We start from the raw sequence: 21,066 nt of genomic DNA on the forward strand, positions 1-21,066 counted from the left end.
TTACCTCCAGAGCTTGCAGAAGTACCATGAGGAGATGAGCTACCAAATCTAGAGGTTGCACTTGATTAAGACTAAATTTTTTGTTTCTTGCTTTTTTGTTGTGCAACCTCATCTATTTGGATGTATTTTCTTCTTTGTTCAGATGAAATGTTTGGGCAAATTTGTATCCCCGTAACACCCTTTTTATCATCACTGTCCATCACCCCACAAAGATGCCTCCTCACACGGGTATATGAACCACTAAATGATTTTCCTCCATGACAACCATGAGGGCACAAAAATTTGAAGTTTCCACCACCTTTTCCCCCTTCAAGTTTGGTCACATAGTTCCACAAGGATGTCAATGTAGCTTTCCCCTCTAGTGTTTCAATGTTCTCTTCAAGTTCATCCCCTTCCTCTTCAAACCCTTGCTCCTCATCATACATTGGGTCAATCATATGGGGACCACTATCCTCTTGCTCTTCTTCCCTTCTATTCCTACTCCACCTTGCCATCATGAAAACCAAAAGTGGAATGATACATAGAAGCCAAAAAAACACCATCTTGGAATATGAATATTGGTGGTGGGCAACCTGCAATTAAATGAGCAATAAGAAAGAATGGGAAAGAGTAGGAGAGGGAGGAGAAAAATACAAAAAACAAGGACAAAAATGAGGGAGTTTGGGGTTTGCACTTACCTCTTTAGCTCTCGTAGATGGAAGCCCTTCTTTACTCCTCCAAGCTCCTCCTCCTTCTCCTAGCTCCTCTTTCTTCACTCCTCCAAGCTCTCCTCAAGTCTCCCCTCTCTTTATCCTCTCTTCTTCTCTCTTCTCCAAGCTCTCTTCTCCTCTCTTCTCAAAGCTTTCAAAAAATACAAGTGAGAAAATGAGAGGTGAAAGAGCCTTTTAATCCCTTCATTCCCTTCCCTAACCCAACTTGAACCCACACCCAACCACTAGATAAAAAAAATAAATAAATAAAAAAAAACACTTTTGTGGGCCACATGGCAGAACCGGTCAGTTCTCCACGAAAGCGGTCGCGATCTGTACAGATCCGGCCCCAAAACGCAGCGTTTTGTCTAGGTGATCTGCTGCCCGAAACGCATCCCGACAATTCTAAAATGCAGATCGAGTGGGACGGTTCTCACAAGGCAAGAAGCATCATTTCTGGCCCGATCTGTATTTCGAAATTTCCGGGATGCATTTCGGCGTGCGGATCACCCACGGATCCATACGTGTCGCATTTCAGGTTTTTGATCCGCGGGGGGTGGGCATTGTGTGCAACACTTGGTTTGTCCATAAATAAGTCGACCTATGCTTATCCGAATAGGTGTGTCTATTTGAGGTGAGCCGACATGAGTTTACTCTCTATTTTGAGGCCAACTTGGAGAGAAGGACTATTGCTTGTCATTGGAGGGCTTCTAGACATTTTCATAAACTCATATACATTGTTATTTCTCCAAGAAGGGTTTTTTATACATGACATTGACTCTTTCACTTTAATGACAAATCCTAAGGCTCTCAATGGGAGCCATCTAAATAAAATCTCTTGCTCATTAAACCCATGAAGCAAACATTACGAAATAATTTTATTTTTCTTCTTTTCATCATTTACAAAAATCACAATTACATGTCATTATGAAGACCGAACCTAGTTACACTTTTCAACAATCCTATCCCACCTTGGCAAGGTATCTCTGGCCAAGTTACTCTGGACAAATACCTTCCAATCCTCTGAGACATTATTTAGTGCCAATCGTACAAGCTCTATGGGTTGAGGTGCTAACCCAACAGCTGACAACTGATCTCGAACTTCCTGAATCCGAGTGAGAAAGGCATCTATTCTCTCGCCCTTCTGCATCCTCGTGTTCCTCAACTTCTCCTAGAGATACATCTTCCACTACTCGAAAGAACTTTGAAATAGCTCAGACAAGGCATCCCACATCGCTTTGGTCATTCTCTTCTCTGCCACATGTGAGACAAGATGATCCCGGACTCCTTCCAAAATCAACCTCTTGGCCTTTTCCATTTCCTTTCTATACTCCTTCTGTTGATCGACATCCTGGGGTACTACTACCACATTTTCTGCATAGGGCTTCAGATCATATTCATCCAGAAGGAATAACATCCTAGCCTTCCAGATGACATAGTTAGAGGCACACTCTGTTTATTTTTGTAGCATCAGATGTGTTCTAGACACGAAATTTTATGGAGAGGCTAGAATACATGTATTCTCCAAAATCCAAAAATCGTTTACGGAAATTCCACTTAGAGATGGTTTAATTAAATTAATTAACTTTTTTAAATGGTTACCCAAGTCTAAACTTAGAAAATCTGGTTAATTAAAGGGTATATATTAAATCAGGTTTGAATCTTCTAGAAGAAGACGAGGATAAACTCCAAGTTAATCTTAGCCATTGATTATGTTTTAACCCTGGCCATTGGAGCTCCAACGAGAGATTAGATCGAGTTCGATGTGGTTGGTGAAGGACACTTGAGCATTTCGATTTTACTAGAGAATCGATTTCGAGAGTAGTAGTTGTGAGTTGCCGGAAGTGATTCAGTAAAGTCGAAACAGTGAGAGAGGGGCAGGGATAGTAGACCAAAGGAGTTTTCCAAATCAGGAGAATGCAAGGCAGAGAAGACAGAGAGAGGTTTAGAGAGGCAGTGTAGTGCCACGCAGAGGCAGCGCAGAGCTTCAAAGGGAGTTTGAGATTCAGCTGGGAATTCGAATTACAAGGCCAGAAGATGGGGTGTGAGACCGAAGGGCCAGAGGAGCGAAGTTTCAGACAGCTGGAGATTCTAGGAAGGAAGTGATGCAAATCCCAGAGAGGTTGACGTAGATCTGCGTAGTTTGACTCAGAGGCTGCACAGAACCAGCATGGGGCCAGTCATCTAGAGCATGGATCAGATTCAGATCGCCAGAGAATGTGAGATTTTTCTCATTATCTCCTTGTCAGTTTTTCTCTGTGTTAGATAGCTAGTCTGGGCATCCAACGATTTGTACTCAGATAACTACTGCATAATAATAAAACCCTCAGCTATTGCACCGGTTTTCCCACATTGGGATTTTCCAAGGACAATGTTCAAAAACAACTTTGTTGATGTGTGTTTATTTCTCTCCAGTGCAGTATTTAGTTTGTGTAGGTTGTGTAGTGTATGTATTTCAGTATTTTCCATAGAAAACTGTAAGTAACTTGTTCAAGTAATTTAACAAGTAGGTGAAATATTATCAGTTTGCTACAGTAGGAATCGGGTAACCAATTTCTCACATGGTATCAGAGCACAAATAGTGAGCAGAAGGGCTCAGTTTCAGAAAGTAAGAGGTAGTTCGAAATTACTGCAGAGGCAACAATTTGAAACCCAAGAGGTAGTGCAGTCCTTGGGCCAAGGAAGTCGAAGTTTTGAGGGAAGATCGATTTCTCTGAGTGATTCAACAAAGAAATTCGATTTCCAGATCGAAGCTTTACAGAGACAGACACAAGCAACGTATTCATTAGGGGAATTTTGAGGTCTAAAATGGGCCTCCTAAGAAAAATGTACAACCAAAATAAACTTTATAAGAACCAATAGGATTCAAGATGATGATGTCAACCATGGGGCATGATTCACCATTTTTGGAGTAAAAAAGTAAAAAGATTAAAAAATAATAAAATAATAACACTGTTTTTTCAACTCGTATTTTCAACTTATCTCCCCAAGGTTTTACTCAAATTTCGAGCGAGAGTACTCACTGGATCAAAATTTAATTCCTTATCCAAGTAGTACCCATGTTGCATACTTTCGATGGACCCTCCTATATGAAAAATGAGAAATACATTAAAAAACGTGATTGCAATCACGTTTTTCATGTATTTCTCATTTTTCGTGTCATAGGGTCCATCGAAAGTATCCAACATGGGTACTCTTTGGATGAGGAATCAAATTTTGCATTCAATGTGTTTCCACTCGAACTTTGAGTAGACCCATAAGGAGATAAGTTGAAAATACGAGTTGAAAAAGTAGTTTTCTATTTTTTCCCCTAACATTTGATGATGTAACCTAATCTTATTTTATTATTTCCACTATTATTTTATAATTTCCTTAGGAGGCCCATTTTAGACCTCAAAAATCCCCTAATGTTCCTTGAAGAGCAGATCTTTAGCTGGGACGTAGATATTTTGCAGCAGTTGCTGGCAGAATAGTGTTAGAGGAAGGGAAGAGCACATGCTGAGGGAATTTCTTCCCCAGAGGACTCCCTGCTAAGAGGTCCAAATTTTTCTAGCATAGCAGCAGTCGCTATGTGCGAGATTTCTCACCCCAGAAGGGAGTGTGAATAGCTGGGCAGCAGCTGCGCAGAGAAGAAGAGGGAGTAGTTCGACTTTTTTTAGGAGAGATGGCATCAGCTGGGTTGAGAGATCAAGATCAGTTGGACGGAGCCTCCAACTATGTGATCTAGAAGGCTAGGATCTCTTGCCTTCTAGATGAGCATGTTCTCAAGACTTATGTCAATAGTGTGGTAGTTGTACCTGCCGATGTAGATCCACTCAAGAAGTACAAGGCTAAGATGGAAAAGATTAAGCGGATCATTCTCGACGGGGTTCGAGATCATGTAGTATCCCACATAGCTAGCAAGGATACTGCCCGACAGATGTGGGAAGCCTTACCTACGCTATACGAAGGATCTTCCGAGCAGCGGAAGATGTACTTAGAAGAGAAGTTGCGATGCACAAGGATGCAGAAAGGGGATCGTATAGACCCCTTCCTTAAGAGGCTTCAGGAAGTTCGGGATCAACTGGCTTCAGTAGGACTAGGGCCCCAGCCTACAGGGTTTGTACGATTAGCGCTGAATAGCATTTCTAAAGACTGGCAAGTTTTCGTCCATATCATCCTCGGCAGAGAAAACCTGCCATGTTGGGAACGTGTGCGGATTGATCTACAACAGGAGCTGAGGCGTGATCTGGTGAAGGCCACCATCAATGGCAGTAGTAGCAGTGGAGCGAAAGTAGTGAAGGAAGAGGACGTCGTATCCCTTGCATCAAAGGGGCAGCAGGAGTAGTGCAGAAGGAAGAAGGACGTTTCAAAGATCAAGTGCTTCTGGTGTGGCGAGATGGGCCACTACAACACTCAATGTCCTCTCAGGAAAAGGGACAAGGAGGAGAAGCAGGATCAACAAGCTGCATCCACTGATATTGATAGGATGTCCTCCAGATTGGAGGAAGAGTTTGCCATGATTGTCGAGATGCTTCCGAGGGTGAGGTGGGGCAATCTGGAATTGTAGCCGCAAAGAGATACAAGATGGGCAGGATCCTTAAGGAGGTCCACCTCATGAATCAATACCTTGCTACGGGAGCCCAAGACATGCACTAGCAGGATGGACCAGTGATAGTTGGTGCATTTAGGTGCCTGAGTGACAGATGCAGTGGCTAATAGCGGTCAAATACTAAGTAGCGCAGAGCAGAGTTGGCAACAGTGCAGTTGGCACAGAGCAGAGTCAACAACAATGTAGAGGCTTCAGTGACAACATAGAGGCTAGCAGCAGCCAGAATTCGGACGACGGATGCATCATACTGAACATAGTTGCTTCATTATTTTGGATGTTTTTCCGTTGCAATTGTTGCAATTACAACAACATCAAATGGAGAAGGTTGTAGTGCAGATGGAGTGTTGGCAGTAGTTCAGCGGGTCCAGCAACAGCACAAATGCAACAGTCAGAGTTGCACAGTGGTTGGTGGGCAGTAGAGCCAGACATCAGTAGCGCAAGAGAAGATAATGCAGAGATAGAGTGATGCTACAGTAAGTTGTAGCACTAAAACACATTCCTCGCTAAGAGGGAGTGTTGATTTTTGTAGCATCAAATGTGTTCTAGCCACGAAATTTTATGGAGAGGCTAAAATACATGAATTCTCCAAAACCCAGACATCGTTTCTGGAAATTCCACCTAGAGATGGTTTAATGAAAATAATTATTTTTTTAAATGGTTCCCTAAGTCTAAACTTAGGAAATCTGGTTAATTAAAGGGTATTAATTAAATCAGGTGTGAATCTTCTAGAAGAAGACGAGGATCAACTCCTAGTTAATCTTAGCCATCAATTATGTTCTAATCCTGGCCACTGGAGCTCCAACGAGAGATTATAAGGAGTTCGATGTGGTTGGAGAAGGACACTTGAGTAGTGCAATTTGACTAGAGAATCGATTTCTAGAGTAGTAGCTGTGAGTTGCTGGACGTGATTCAGTAAAGTCAAAGCAGTGAGAGAGGGGCAGGGATAGTAGATCGGAGGAAGTTTTCCAGATCTGAGGAGTGCAAGGCAGAGAGAGGTTCAGAGAGGCAGTGCAGAGCTTCAGAGGGAGTTTGAGATTCAGTTGGGAAGTCGAATTCCAGAGCCAGAAGTCGGTGTGTGAGACCGGAGGGCCAAAGGAGCGAAGTTCCAGACAACTAGAGATTCTGGGAAGGAGGTGACACAAACCCCAAAGAGGTTCACGCAGATCTACGTAGGTTGACGCAAAGGCTGCACAGAACCAGCGTGGGGCCAGTCATCCAGAGCCTGGATCAGATTTGGATCGCTAGACAGTGTGAGATTTTTCTCACTATCTCCTTGTCAGTTTTTCTCTGTATTGGATAGCCAGTTTGGGCATCCAACGATTTGTACTCAGATTACTACTGCATAATAATAAAACCCTCAGTTGTTGCATCGGTTTTCCCACATTGGGGTTTTCCGAGGACATTGTCCAAAAACAATTAGGTTGATGTGTGTTTATTTCTCTCCAGTGCAATATTTAGTTTCCGCAATATTTTATTTTGTGTAGGTTGCAGTGTATGTATTTCATTGTTTTCCATAGTAAACTACAAGTAACTTGTTCAAGTAATTTAACAAGTAGGTGAAATATTATCAGTTTGCTGCAGTAGGAATCAGGTAACCGATTTTTCACACCCTCCAATCTATCTTGGTCCTTGAGCCCAGTTGTGGCCATCTCTGATTACGTCTGGAAAATCCCTCTTCCTCTGCTTGGTTGTTGCTCTGCTACTCGCACTCCCTCTCGAAATGTGTTGTTCTGTTAGCTGCTACTGCCAATTTGCAACTAGGAAAATCAGATCTCTTGGCTAGAAACTCTCTGAGAGAAATCTCCCTATGCATGTGCACTTTTCTCTTCCACCCGACGCTGGTTTTTCTATCGCAAAATCCTCTGTGTCCAACCAAGGAATCTGCTCAGTGAACAATTTGAGCTGCAGTTTCTCCCTCTCACTGTTGGAATCACTAATCTGGGCAACTCGATTTTTCTGCCACCCTACCACTGAAAATCAAACTACTACCCCAACGATTCGGCCGCTTGTCTAGGTACTGCGCTGCCTCTAAAAATTTCGGCTTACTGCTCCCTCTGAGCAGCGAAATTCTCTCTTCCAATTTTGATCTTCTCAGCTGATCACTTGCGCTCTGATACCATGTGAAAATTTCAAAACTATCACAACAACTGGAAATTATTTTCCTAATTGTTAATTTAATTTAACAATTTATTTGTAGTTTCCTACGAAAAATACCAAATAATTCACATTGTGATTTTCACAAATAAAATTGCGGAAATAATATCATTGGAATCTGAGAAAATACTAGCACACACACATAAATTTGACACTATTATTTTTGGACAAATGTCCTCGAAAAAACCCAACTTGGGAAAACCGGTGCAATTATAAGGGTTTTTATTATTATGCAACAATGAAAATATGAGTACAATCTGGATGCACAAACTGGCAATCCACTATAGGAGAAATTGGCCACAAAAAAATAGTGAGACAAATTTTGTCTCAACCGACATTGATCCAGCTCTGAAACTGGCTATGAATGGGCTCCACGAAACCCCCGCATCGACCTCTGCATCAAGCCTGCGCAAGCAGGCATACGTTCTGCCTAGAACTGCAACTGATCAAGCTGTCTTCCCAATCCAATTTCTGAGAATGACTCACTGGCCCCTTCCAGAAATCTTCCCGACCTCTAGCAACTGAATCAACCCTTTGTCTGGCCAAATCGAACTCTGCCTTTGAAGCTTCTACACTGCCTCTGCACAGCCTCACTGCGGAAACTCGGCCCTCTTGTAGCTGACTCTCCGGATCTGGAAAATCTCCTCCAGACTCACTGTCCCTGCCCCTCACTCATTGCTTTGATCTCTAGCTCTCCAACAACTACTTTTTCTCTCTGGAATCGATCTTCCAAGGAAATCAAACTTCTGACGTTTCTGGTGTATCTTCTCCAAGTGCTGATCGACTTCCTCTTACAATCCACTGTTGGAGCACCAACAACCAAGATTAAAACTTAATCAATGGCTAGGATCATCTTGTAGTCATCCATGTGAGTTTCTAGATGATTCGCACCTTGACTTAATTAATTTTGATTAATTAGCCATATTCCCTAAGTTTAGACTTAGGAAATATTAAAAAATGAACTAATAATCTAATTAAGTCATTTCTAAGTGGAATTTCAAAAAACAATTTATGGGTTTTGGAGATCTCATGTATTCTAGCCTCTCCACAAAATTTCGTGGCTAGAACACATCCGATGCTACAGAAACTAACACTGTTATGGTGGAGGCCCATAGCACTCAACGCTCACCCTACAAGTGCCAATGTGACCCTCTGGAGGGCTTGAACCCCGTATAGGGAGACCAAACCCAAATGGAGACCCACCTGTAATCCTGCATAAAATCCAATGCGTATCCTTTCCCTCCATTACAACAAATCATTAGAATAATCAAGTAAAAGAGTTTACAAATCATGGAATCAAATGGGTACTTCATGGTAGCATGCCCTTCCATAGTGGGATTTGGCATGTACAGGTATCTAAAAGCTTAATAAGGGGTTTAACCAAGGACCCTATTAGGTGGTTTCAGCCTTTAAAGGGGGTGGCAATCCATGGTACATCCATCAAGTGGTAAGTGGCTTGTGATACAATGATGGAATGGAGTGGGGACCAGGGGAAGGCTCCAAGCCACATGTCATGGTACATGGGTATAGGAAGCCCACACTTGGATATATGAGTGTAGGAGGGAACAATCGTGGTACATGAGTTACCCCAACCTTTGTTTTTCACTCTTCTTCACATGCCTTTTGCCTTTGATTGATTTTTCTTCATAACCGCTCGGGGCTCCTGGGAATGAGAGCATGATGTGTAGGATATAGCAGTAGATACCCCCTTTAAGGTGGGGCAGTTCATTTCCCACCAGGGGTTGGTACAATCATGGGTTCCTTAATGTGGAAGGGACTCATCTAGGGCCCGTAGGAACCAGGGTGATCGCCATAGATAAGGGGTAGAGCTGATGTTTGGCTTTTTCCCACATGCTAAATTTGTATGTCCCAACCATATTTTTCATTTTGTAGTACATTTCTTGTTGAAAGTGGCCAAATTATGCTTTTTCTTTTCTTTTTAGCTGCATCAACCTCCAGGGCATCATTCCAGGCCTGACCCAAGGTGTGGGTAAGGGAAAGGGGAGGCTAACGCTTTGTGGACCTAGTGGACAAATGTGGACCTGGATGGGAAAAATGATAGATGGGGTTAAAATGAGCGGAGGGGAGTGATTCATATGGTGTCGGGAAGCAGAGCCGCACAACCAAATTCAGGATTTCCCATGTAATGCCAACCCTAAAGCTAATATCCAGTAAAGGAGATCCCACGGGACTAGGATAGAAGGGTAATCCCCAAATTGGGCAGAGGAGGCAAGAGTATAGACCTAGCCCACTCTTTCCGTCAAATCCCCCCAACAATTCATGCCCAAAAGTGTCCATGATAAGAAAACATAATTACTCAACTATACCAATGAAAATCTATACTTTCGGGGTTGGGATGCCCACCTTCAAATATACAATCATAACAGATGGGCGAGGGACCACATGGTTGGCTCAGGTGGCAGAGATAGTGGCACATCAAGCTATCTGGTGGCTGAAAGGGGTTGCTGACTGCCCGTTGAGGACCATCTAGGAGAAAAAATTTCTCCTATGGATATCACCCACAAAGTGGTGGGTAACAAGACCGGGTTGACTTTTTGACCACTTGGACCATTTTGCATTGAGAATCATGAACTACATTTGGAAACATGAAAGTTGCCACAAGAGACCGCTATGTTGTGAGAGCTATCACGAGTAATATTGCACCAAGGCTAAGGTCACCTATAGAATTTGTAGACACTAACCATGTGGAATGACATAGGTGCACCTTGGCGTGTGCTGGGTTGGCTCATACACTAGTGATCACCCCTACAAATGCAGGTTCCCATAAAACCATGAGTCCTCATGAGAAGTCCACCAAGGTTCTCTAAGCCAGTTAGGGACGAGCTTGCCTATGTGAAGCTTTCAAGAGATAGGACATGGTCCAGCCAAAACAAATGGATACAGACTCAAACTGACAAGACACATGTCTAGGATACCTAATACAGGGCCTCACATGGTTTTTACTAGCTTTAACTTGCGACCTTGGGCTTACAATGGTGGTGAATGATGCACTGAAAACATCTCTGTGTCCCCACTGACAGATGGGTAACAATTATGATAATATTAAAGGTCTATCACTTTTGTCCCCTATATATATCTAATAAAATTAGAGTGGGAAATTGTGGCAATTCTCTTCTTGCACTTTGGTTCATGTGCAAGTATTTTCACTTCTACTCTACTTGTGCACATATCCTGAACTGCTATATTTATTTTCTTCTGTCAATGCGATTTTCTTGCATTGTGTTTCCTGTCATTCTCATTTAGGAACCCTTTTCCTTTGATTTGTTAATTCAATTGCTTGTATTTTTTTTCTTTATGAAGAGTTTTTTAATGCTGTTCGAGTCACTTGCAAACTCTCAAGGATAACATGCTGCTAACTAATTAAAAAGGTGCAAGTGGATTAATAGAATTTACCATAGAAATCCCAAAAAATTTAATCTATTGATTTCAAAAGAATTTTTTTATATCTTATTTTTCAATGATCATTCTGTTAATGTTCAGTGGATCATTGTCAATTCTTTAACACTGATCCAGATATTATTGAACAATTTAAAATAAATTTAATTTTAATTTTGATGTCTAAACCTAATATGAAAATAAACTTGTTTTGAAGAAACCTTCTAAAATTTCTCCACCTCATATGCATTACTCGGACTGTGATTTTCTTGACTGGACCCAGCTTGAGCATGCTTCTAGCTGGACATTTAGTACTGCTACTATATCCGTTTACGCTTCATTCTTCTGGTTTTACAATGTGATGCAGGTTGTGTTTTGCAAGAGGAGTGATATGATTTGCATGTTATAGGAATGTACTACTGCTCTTGTTTTCTATATATTACTATTAAACCTTTTATTTTTGCAGAGTCAGAATTGTGTTTTCTTCCACTGAACATCCACCACATTACATGAATTAAGTGTGTGGTACTCCTAGAACGAGTGATAAACTTCTTATCTGGAGCATATGTGACCAGAAGTTTGAATTTGATAAATATCATAATCTAGTTTAAACAATATAGCATACAGTTTAATTTGATTACTTTTATCAACAGCCTTATTCTTGCATGCTTACTTGAATGTTTTAATCTGTTAGGGACTTGAGCTTTAATAATTTTACGGGAGGAATTCCAGATTCACTCCAAAATTTGAGCTCTCTGATATACTTGTAAGTGGATTGCTGGACAAAACTATGTTTGATCCAATCAAATACATACAATAATGTGAAATGTAATGATTTTCTCTGAAAATTATATCAACTAATATATGGCAGGTTACAAGTAAAATTCCCTGCAAGATAACTGACATTGCAATGATTGCAGGTTCCTTGGAAATAACAACTTATCAGGGAAACTTCCTTCCCAAAAGAGTGCATCGCTTACATACATGTAAAAGTGCTCTCTGTCTCTCTCTCTCATGCGCATGCACACACACACACTCTAACATACAAACAAATGCATATGCATACCTTCATTTGTTTTCTTATTTATTAGATTCTTGGGTAAGATGTGAATGTCTGCCAAGCCACATAAATATGCATAATTCAAACTGTATTTTGTACAGATGCATGTCCATTTTAGATGCTCCTACAGTAAGTGACTAAATTAATGTGTACTACTAAGAGTGCCCTAAATATATTGTTGTATTTGATGGGAGAAAAGTCAGTTTGATAATCAATGGTTCCATCAACCTAGCATATTTAGCAATGTTATTTATTGAGGTTTGTCACTGTTGCTCACCCCAATAATTAATAGCATTCAAGAACTTCCATTGCAAGCTTACCTTTCTAATGAATAATTTCCAACAGTTATTGAAGCAAGATTACCCAAATAAAAAAGAAATTGTAATGTACCCTGCCACCCCTATAAATCATTTGAGGTGATGGGGAACTCGAAACAACACAAACTTGCACTCTCTGATACCAATTTAAATGAAAATTGATTTCATTGGCTGGCTGTAGTGTTCAACAGTGGAAGCAAATTGCAACAGCCTTAAAACATTCAATTTTGATTCTATGACATGCATGCAGTCCTACAGTGCTTTCATCCAAAATTATGCAAATTAAATATAAAACACAAACTCAACAAACCAAAATAATAAAATACAGAATAAGAAACTCATTATATTAAGTTTTAACAATTTACAAATGCTTATAGCATAATAGAAAAACACCTATGTTCTTGGGGAAATAATCCAACTGGCTACAAATGAAAGATGTTCCTCCTAGCCATAGGCTCTCTGTCACACTTAATATTTCTATAACAATGGCCATCTCCAAGCTGAGGCTATGAATCTAGAGGGTGAAGCCTGGATCTAAGTCTTCTTAATCAACCCACAACGTGGAAGATTCTCACATGAAATAAATCTTTTGCTATCCTAATCAACCAACACTATTCCCCTCTTGTCCTGTACCACACCAAGAATGAGACCCTTTCATTTGCTGACTAGTCTTTCAGGCTATTTGACTACCGAGAGTGCTCTAGCATAGGCTGGACAGCGAATCTCTACTGTTGGATCCAGGAATTGAATTTTCAACTGTAAGATAGATTTCCCTCTACCTCGTCCATCAAGACAAGTTACCTATTGGTTTACAAGAAATCTGTCTGTAATTCCTTATAATTTTCTCTCACAGAAACACTTAAATTGCTATTATAAAGTACAGTGACAGGACAGAATAAACTTGCATGGAAGTTCACTACAATTGCCAGAGAATAATTATTTTTCCTCCTTCCACCGTTCCACCTATACTATAATTCGTGCAACAACAATACTTTGTTTCATAACAATGCCGTACCTTTCTCGTAGCAGCCAACTCTCCACCAATCAGTTGAATTCCACCCTGGCATGGGAAAAAGCATGGGATATATTTGCATGTTGAGAATCCTCCACATGTTGACTTGAGAAGCCCATGTTTCTCGTTAATGTACCTAATCCCAAAGTTATTAAGATCATAAGCAAGGTTTAGGAACTTGGGATAATATAAATCAGGGATTAACATTCAAGGCTGTATAATCAAAGGTTTAAGGACTTATGTTAAGTCGTTAGGTAAAGTTTTCCACTTTAGCCCCTGTAAATATTTCTATAAACCCCCTTTCACTTCCCCCACTTATGGAATCATAGCCCCCTATTACCCCTTGGGGAGGTGCCATAATACTTTTTAAGACAACACCATTGTAGGTCCAAAGAGATGCAAGTCAAAAGCCTTGTAGGCCTTGTGATGACTATGTATTAAGGTATCCTAGGCATATTATGGTCAGCCATGCCTGGTCCTTTTAGTCTCCACTCTCAAGTCCTTTCGTCCATGATAGGATTGGAGGCCTTGGGATGGATTTACTAGGACTCATGGTTTAGAGGAACCATTGGTTTTGTAGGGGTGATCACCCTATGCAGGGCCAGTCCAGCCAATGTCTTGAGCACACCTATGTCTTTTCCACATGGTCATTTTTCATAGAGTTGGTATGCATCTCATTTGGCCATGGTAGTATAATTCAGTTTCTCCACATGGTAGTCTCACAGCTCACAACATTCCATGGTTTATGGGGAATTGCACAGACCCCAATGTAGAGGGCTCTCGAGACCAAAATTCAACAGCAGATCAAAGTATTCATCAAGAGGCATACTTGACATGCCACATTGAAATTTTCTTGAAAATAAGTTATTTCAAGAAACATTACTCCTCTACGGTGGCTACACTCTCTCTTAGGCATGCGGGGGTAAAAATGGTCAAAAAAAGATCATTCTTTGACATGCATGGACAAAATTTATGTCAAAGTTGAAATAAATCATGCTTTGGACAAAACCCATATGCCACAATCTATCAATGAGGCAAGGAATTACCCATGCAAGCAAAACTTGACCTCATTTCCAGCTCACGCGTGGTGAATTCAAGGGATCTAGAGGTAACATCCAGGTCCAAATGGGGCATGTGATAGGTTATTGAAATCCTCATCTGGTCTATCTCCCTTAAACAAATGTCGGACAAATATGATAGGGAGTTTTCTCCACAAGGACATTTTTGGAATTGGTCAAAACACATGCAAACAAACATGTGGGAGTCAAAAAGGGTCAAACTACCTATAGGAGCCCCCTAAGCTATTCATTCGACTATTATCCCTCTCATTTAGTTTGGTCGAGGTCAAATCAAGCTCATCCTCTCCAAGCCAAGCCTCTTGTGACTTAATCATTTCTTTTTATACGTAGTAATTATTTTTATGAAATGACAGTCTCCAACATGTCGATGACAAGTCATATAATAGTATTTTGGGAGAGAGTCAAACTAGCTGTTAGAAGAAGGATTAAAAAAAGCCAGATCCTCCTCCCATTTTTGTTGTTGTGAACTGCGAGATCATATGTCATTCAACAAAATTACTTTTCGAGTGCAAAGAATTTTTTATGGGTTGGTTTTTCTATTCCTCTTCTTAGCTTTATGCTGCAATAGTTCTTTATAGAATAGATATAGGTACTTCATGTTACTACAAGGCAAGTGGGTTGATCCGTTGAGGGACAATGGTCACATGGAAGGGGAGATTGTTGATTTCTGGTAGCATCGAATGTGCTCTTAGCCTCAAAATTTGCAGGGAGGCTAGGAAACATGTATTCCAGAATCCCCAGAAATCGTTTTGGGAAATTCCACCTGAAGACAATTTTATTGAAATAATTAATTATTTTTAATGGATGCCTAAGTCTAAACTTAGGAAATTAAAATAATTAAAGGGTATTAATTACACTGGGTGTGAAATTTCTAGAAGAAGACGAGGATCAAGTCAAAATGATATGAGCCATTGATTAGAATCTAATCTGGGTCGTTGATTATTCAACAAGAAGATTATAAGGACTTCGATGGGCATTTGGAAAACACACCAGGCAGATACTCAGTTGCCCAAGTAAATCAATTTTCTCACTCGCTGAAGTTCGGCAAGAGAAAATCGAATTAGAGGGTGAGTTGCAGGTGAGAGGGAGAGGGTATCAGCAATAGTCAGGAGTGCAAGAAACAACAGGGAGAGGTAGCGCAGAAGAGGGACGCAGATCACCCATGCGGAGGCAATGACGTAGGGACAGCGCAGTCACTACACAGAGGGTGACGCAGTGTGGCTAGCATGAGGGCAGCAGGTCCTCTCAAGTGTCATAAATTCACTGTGGAGTGGAGAAATTTGTTTGTAAAATTTCTCTTAGTGATTCTTCTTTTATTCTGCTCTCTGTAAATTGTACATGAGATTTTGCTGAAGAATAATAAAAGAAACTCTCATTTACTGCACCGATTTTCCCACATTGGGTTTTTTCGAGGACAATTGTCCAAAAACAACTATATTAATGTGTTATTGTTGTGTTGGTATTTTCCTTACATTTATTTTTCACAGTAATTAATTTGTGAAGACTGCAGTGTATGTATTTCGATATTTGCCATAGACAATTGCAAATAATTTGTTTAAGTAAATTAACAAATAGAAGAAATATTATTAGTTGTTGCAGTAAGATTTGGAATTTCCAGATTTTCACAGAGATCAGAGTGATAGACTTGATATTTCCCTTCACTGGCATCAAAAGTTCATCAAACCCAAGTATTGGATAGACCCTTATCAGGGGTCCCTTAAGTGAGGGTGAGATCTAGCTTGTTAACACAGTTGGCCTAGTGGTTGGAGATATCTCAAAGGAGAAGATATTTTGAGTAGGATTTGGGTGTCAATACACTATTTAGGACTAGAAATGGGTGAGATAATCACTAGAGTCCAATCCTAATCTCTAGTCCAAAGTGCATTACTAATATAGAGGGTGTTTTGATTGTGATCTAGCAATCAAGGAGGTTAAATCAAGGTCAAAGTAATGTGAAAATTTGGAGACCCAAATTTCTACTGCAACAACTGATTAAGTATCTTCTATTTGTTAAATTACTGAACAAATTATTTATTGCATCCTATAGCAAATACCGAAACTAATACACTGCAACCTTCACCAATTAAATTAAATGCGGAAACAAGAAACTGAGCAAGAAAGAAATACACAACACATGACACCGTTATTTTTGGACAAATGTCCCCGGAAAAACCCAATGCAGGAAAATCGGTGCAGCAGCTGAGGGTTTTAATTATTATGCAGTAGTAAATCTGAGTACAATTCGTTGGATGCCCAATTGGCTATCCGATACAGAGAGAAACTGGCAAAAAGGTTAGTGAGAGAAATCTCACACTGTTTCGATTCTGATCAAGGGCTTGCTGATTGGCTCCACGCTACCTCTGTGCAGCTTCTGCGTCAACCTTACATAGAACTACGCCACTCTGGCTGGGCTCTGTGTCAATCCCTCTGTTGACCTCCTGATAAATAGAAATTAGATCTCTGAGCCTTCTAGTTGATGAGCACCAGTATTGCAGCAAGAACGTTGCAACGCCTGGGGCTACCAACTTTACTTTATCAACCCGGGGTTCGTACAAACTTCGAGGTGACAGTGTTGTATACACAAGCAGATGCGATGGGTCCACTCTTTGTCACTGCGAGGCTGGCGATGGACCACTATGATTTCTCAAACCAACGTTCTATTGATTCAAAAAAAGCTTGATTACCAATGAGGAAAGGGGGAATTTGCACTAACTGAAATATTGTCTCTTGTAGTAAGGAAAGACTGAAATCAAATGCTTAAACACACCACTCATCTAACTAATTGCTAAGAGGCTTTACTTCAAAAGAATGCTAAGTTAACATGTGTGTAATCCTACTGTCCTAGGCATGCAATTTGAAATAACCAAACACTCTACTGTTGTGTATGTAAATGAACACAATAACACTTTTTTTCCTTCTTGTCCTTTTTTTGTGTGAAAAATATGAATGCTAAATCCTCTTGGTGATGTGCCAGGTGGGTTAGAGCAGTGTTGTGAAAAGCGCGATTAAATCGCGCTTTTTTCCCCTCGCCGATTTAATCGCGCTTTTTACACGAAAAAATCGGCTATTTTTTTGCCGATTTTTTCTGAAAAAAGCATGCTTTTTTCGAAAAAAGCGTGATTTTTTCCGACAAAAGCGCGGGGTATCGGGGTAGCGCAATTTATAATGAGTTTTTCGGTTTTTTTTTTGTCATTTGGACAGTGGGCGCGCACGGAAGGAGGAGGAGGTGTTGGAGAGCAGTTGAAGAGGGTTTGTGACCAAATCTAAGTGCTTAGAGGACAAATTCAAGAGGAGACCACCGATTTCTCCATAGAAACAGTATGTTGATTAATTTTTTTTTGTTTTTTTTGTTTAAAAACATTGTTTTTCTATGTTTTTCATTGTTTTGCATTGGGAAACTTCATATGGGCACCATTTTCCTTTTGTTTTCATTGTTTTTAAAGAATTTTTTGTATTTTTTCATTGATTTGGGATGGGTAACTTGGTATGACTATGGGAACCAATTTTTTTTTTTTCATTTTTTTTAAACATTGTTTATGTTTTTTCATTGTTTATGGCATTTTCCATTTGGTTGGGTAACTTGGGTTTGGAACTTTGGATTCTGGAAATTTGTAACTTGTAATTTTGTAAATGCTAAATTGTAATCCTAAATTCCTATTTCCTAATCCTTATTTTCCCATAGGTTTGCAAATTCAAAGTTCAAAAACAAACATGCCAAGGAAATTGGATCCTTTCTGGGAATATGGTGAACCTAAAGCTCCGAATGATAGACAAAACTTGAATTGCAAGTTGTGTGGAAAGGAGATACGCGGGGGGGTGTACAGGTTGAAGTTTCACCTTGCACAAATTCCTGGACATGATGTGGGGCCCTGTACAAATACAAATCTTGAACTTATCCAAAGAGCCATGAGAGCATTGGGAGAATTAGAGCACACTAGAGAGGCCAAAGAAGAACTCAAAAGGCAACTAAAAAGGTCAGCTGAAGGAAGTGGGCCAAGTGGCACTGGTTCTACTGCAGCATCAGTTAATCCGGTAGCTGCATCATCATTTTTTGTTCCTCGAACCACACCTGGTTCACAACCATCTATCTGTTCAATGCTAAAAAGAACTGATAAAGAACAAGCTGACAAGTTGATGGCAAAATTTCTCCTCTGGAGTGATATTCCTTTCAGCATTGTAAGGAATAATCCATTTTTCCAACCTACTATTGATGCTATTGCCAGTGTTGGCCCGGGGTACAAAATCCCTTCTTATCATGATTTCAGAGGCCGGATTCTTCAAAATGAAAAGCGTGACTGCACCCAAAGATTGGAGGATTTTAGGGCATCATGGGCACAAACAGGATGCACTATTATGTCAGATGGTTGGACTGACCAAAAGGGAAGAACACTTATAAACTTCTTGGTTAGTTGTCCCAAGGGGACTATGTTTATCAAATCTATTGATGCATCTCATCAAATCAAAGATACAAGAACTTTATGTGATTTGCTGGATGTGTTTATTTTGGAGGTGGGTGAACAACATGTTGTCCAAGTCATAACGGACAATGCTGCAAATTATGTTGCTGCTGGTAGAATGCTTATGGACAGGCATCCTACTTTATTTTGGACACCTTGTGCTGCCCATTGTATTGATTTGATGTTAGAGGACATAGGGAAAATTCCCTTTGTCAAAGATATTGTTGACTCATCAAAAAGCATCACAAAATTTATATATAATCATACATCTGTGCTTAGCTTGATGAGAAGATTCACCAACAACAAAGAGTTGGTGCGCCCCGCCATTACACGGTTTGCCACGAGTTTCATATCTCTTCAATCCCTCTTGAATTCTATGTGGGATGTGAAGAGAATGTTTCTTTCAGAGGAGTGGCGTGCTTTGTCAATGAGCCGCAAACCAGAAGGAGAGGCCGTATGCAGACTAGTTTCATACCAGGAAGACTTCTGGGCGGGAGTGCAGGAGGTGTGCGCCGTTACTGAACCTTTGGTAAAGGTTCTTCGGTTGGTTGATGGTGAGAAGCCCGCAATGGGCTATTTGTATGAAGCCATGGATAGGGCCAAAGAAGCCATTCGGGCCTACTATGATGATAAGGGAGATGATGGGTTTCAGAAACAACTCCTTCTATGGGGAGTGATTGATGAGCGATGGAACAACACACTCCATCGTCCCATTCATGTTGCTGGGCTTTTCCTGAACCCTGCATTTTCTTATGCATGTGGGTTTGATTTTGATGCTGAGATCATGGATGGATTCTTATCCTGTGTCCAGAAGATGGTGCGATCTCCAGAACAACGTATAGAGATCTCTAAACAAATTGAGACATATAAGATGGCAGGTGGCACATTTGGCTTTGAGATGGCTATCACTGATAGGACGATTAAAATGCCAGGTATTTTTTAGTTTGTAACTTTGTTTCAAATTTCATTGTCTCTTCAAATTCCATTTTTTTCTTATGTTTATTTAAAATTTTATTTGTAATTTTGTTGTAGATGCATGGTGGAAAATGTATGGTGGCAGGGTACCCCTTTTGCAAAAGCTTGCCATACGCATCCTCAGCCAAACATGCAGCTCCTCAGGATGTGAGCGCAACTGGAGTGTATTTGAAAAAATACACAACAAGAAGCGCAACAGGTTAACACTTAAACATTTAAAATATTGCAAATTTCCAAATAAATTTTTGAATTCGTTAAACGATATTTTTTTTATAATATTAATTATTAATTATTATTTCATGATCTTTGTACAGGTTGGAGTCCCAGCGATGTAATGACATGGTCTACGTCTACTACAATCTTCGATTGTGGGTGAGGCAATTTGAGAGGACACCTGATGTGGATGCCATCTCATTGGATGGGATTGACACCACTGCTGCATGGAGGGTTGAGGCCGAGAGGCCTCTCATGGATTCTACTAATGATTGGTTAGTGCAAGATGTAGTGGAAGGGGAGGAGGAGGAGGAGCAGGATGAGGAGTAGGTGGAGGAGGAGGAGCAGGATGAGGAGTAGGTGGAGGAGGAGGAGGAGGAGCAGGTGACACCGCCTACCCGGGCTACCACTGCCACCAGTAGAGGACGTGGTCTACCTCCTGTAGCTCCTACTTCTAGTTCTTCAGCTTCTAGAGCACATCAGACTCCACTACCATTTCCATCAGCATCTACATCTAGAGGGAAAGGGAAAGCTGTGACATTTTCTCGCAAGAGGGGCAGAGGAAATCAATAGGATTAGACTTTCATTTTATCGTATATGACATTATGACATGATGAGATACATTATCATATTTTTTGTTGATATTTTGAGGCTGAGTTGGGATTCAGGAGTCAGGACTTACTATTCAGGACATGATTCAATGTTATGTGTGATTTTAGCGCTAGAAATGATATTAAACATCTTATATATTAGTTTTTTTATCATATTTATGTGTCAATGTATTTATTTTATGTTTTAGATGGTTTAGATATTAAAAAAATTGAAAAAAAATGAATATTTTTGTACCAAACGAATTTTTCCCGCTTTTTTCCCGATTTTTCCGATTTTTTCCGATTCGTTCCCCGCGCCGATTTAATCCCGCTCGCGCTTTTCACAACATTGCGTTAGAGATGGTGGTGAAAGGTCAGATGGCTTGGGAGGCAAGTAGGGGTCTTCTCTTGTATTCTTGGATGCTTTTTCCACAATTCTGCCTCAAAACAGGCCACTACAGGTCGTCTTACAGGATGTCCTAATGCTTCCTAAAAGATGTCCTAATGCTGCTACAGAATCCCCTGTATTCCTA

At 40.5% G+C, this 21,066-nt stretch overlaps 1 protein-coding gene across 1 annotated transcript in view; it reads left to right on the forward strand.

Moving 5' to 3' along the window:
* Nucleotides 1-21,066, forward strand: part of LOC149227612 (putative LRR receptor-like serine/threonine-protein kinase At1g56140) — an 872,347-nt gene that overhangs the window by 276,055 nt on the left and 575,226 nt on the right. The window contains exon 5 of the mRNA XM_089380551.1: nucleotides 11,525-11,596. Within this exon, the coding sequence (XP_089236677.1) occupies nucleotides 11,525-11,596 (72 nt within the window). The remainder of the gene's footprint in view (nucleotides 1-11,524; nucleotides 11,597-21,066) is intronic.

Source organism: Pinus tabuliformis, chromosome J (assembly GCF_031772625.1).
Source record: "Pinus tabuliformis cultivar Carrire ecotype Pingquan chromosome J, CPIR1, whole genome shotgun sequence".
In the NCBI taxonomy this organism is placed as follows: domain Eukaryota; kingdom Viridiplantae; phylum Streptophyta; class Pinopsida; order Pinales; family Pinaceae; genus Pinus; species Pinus tabuliformis.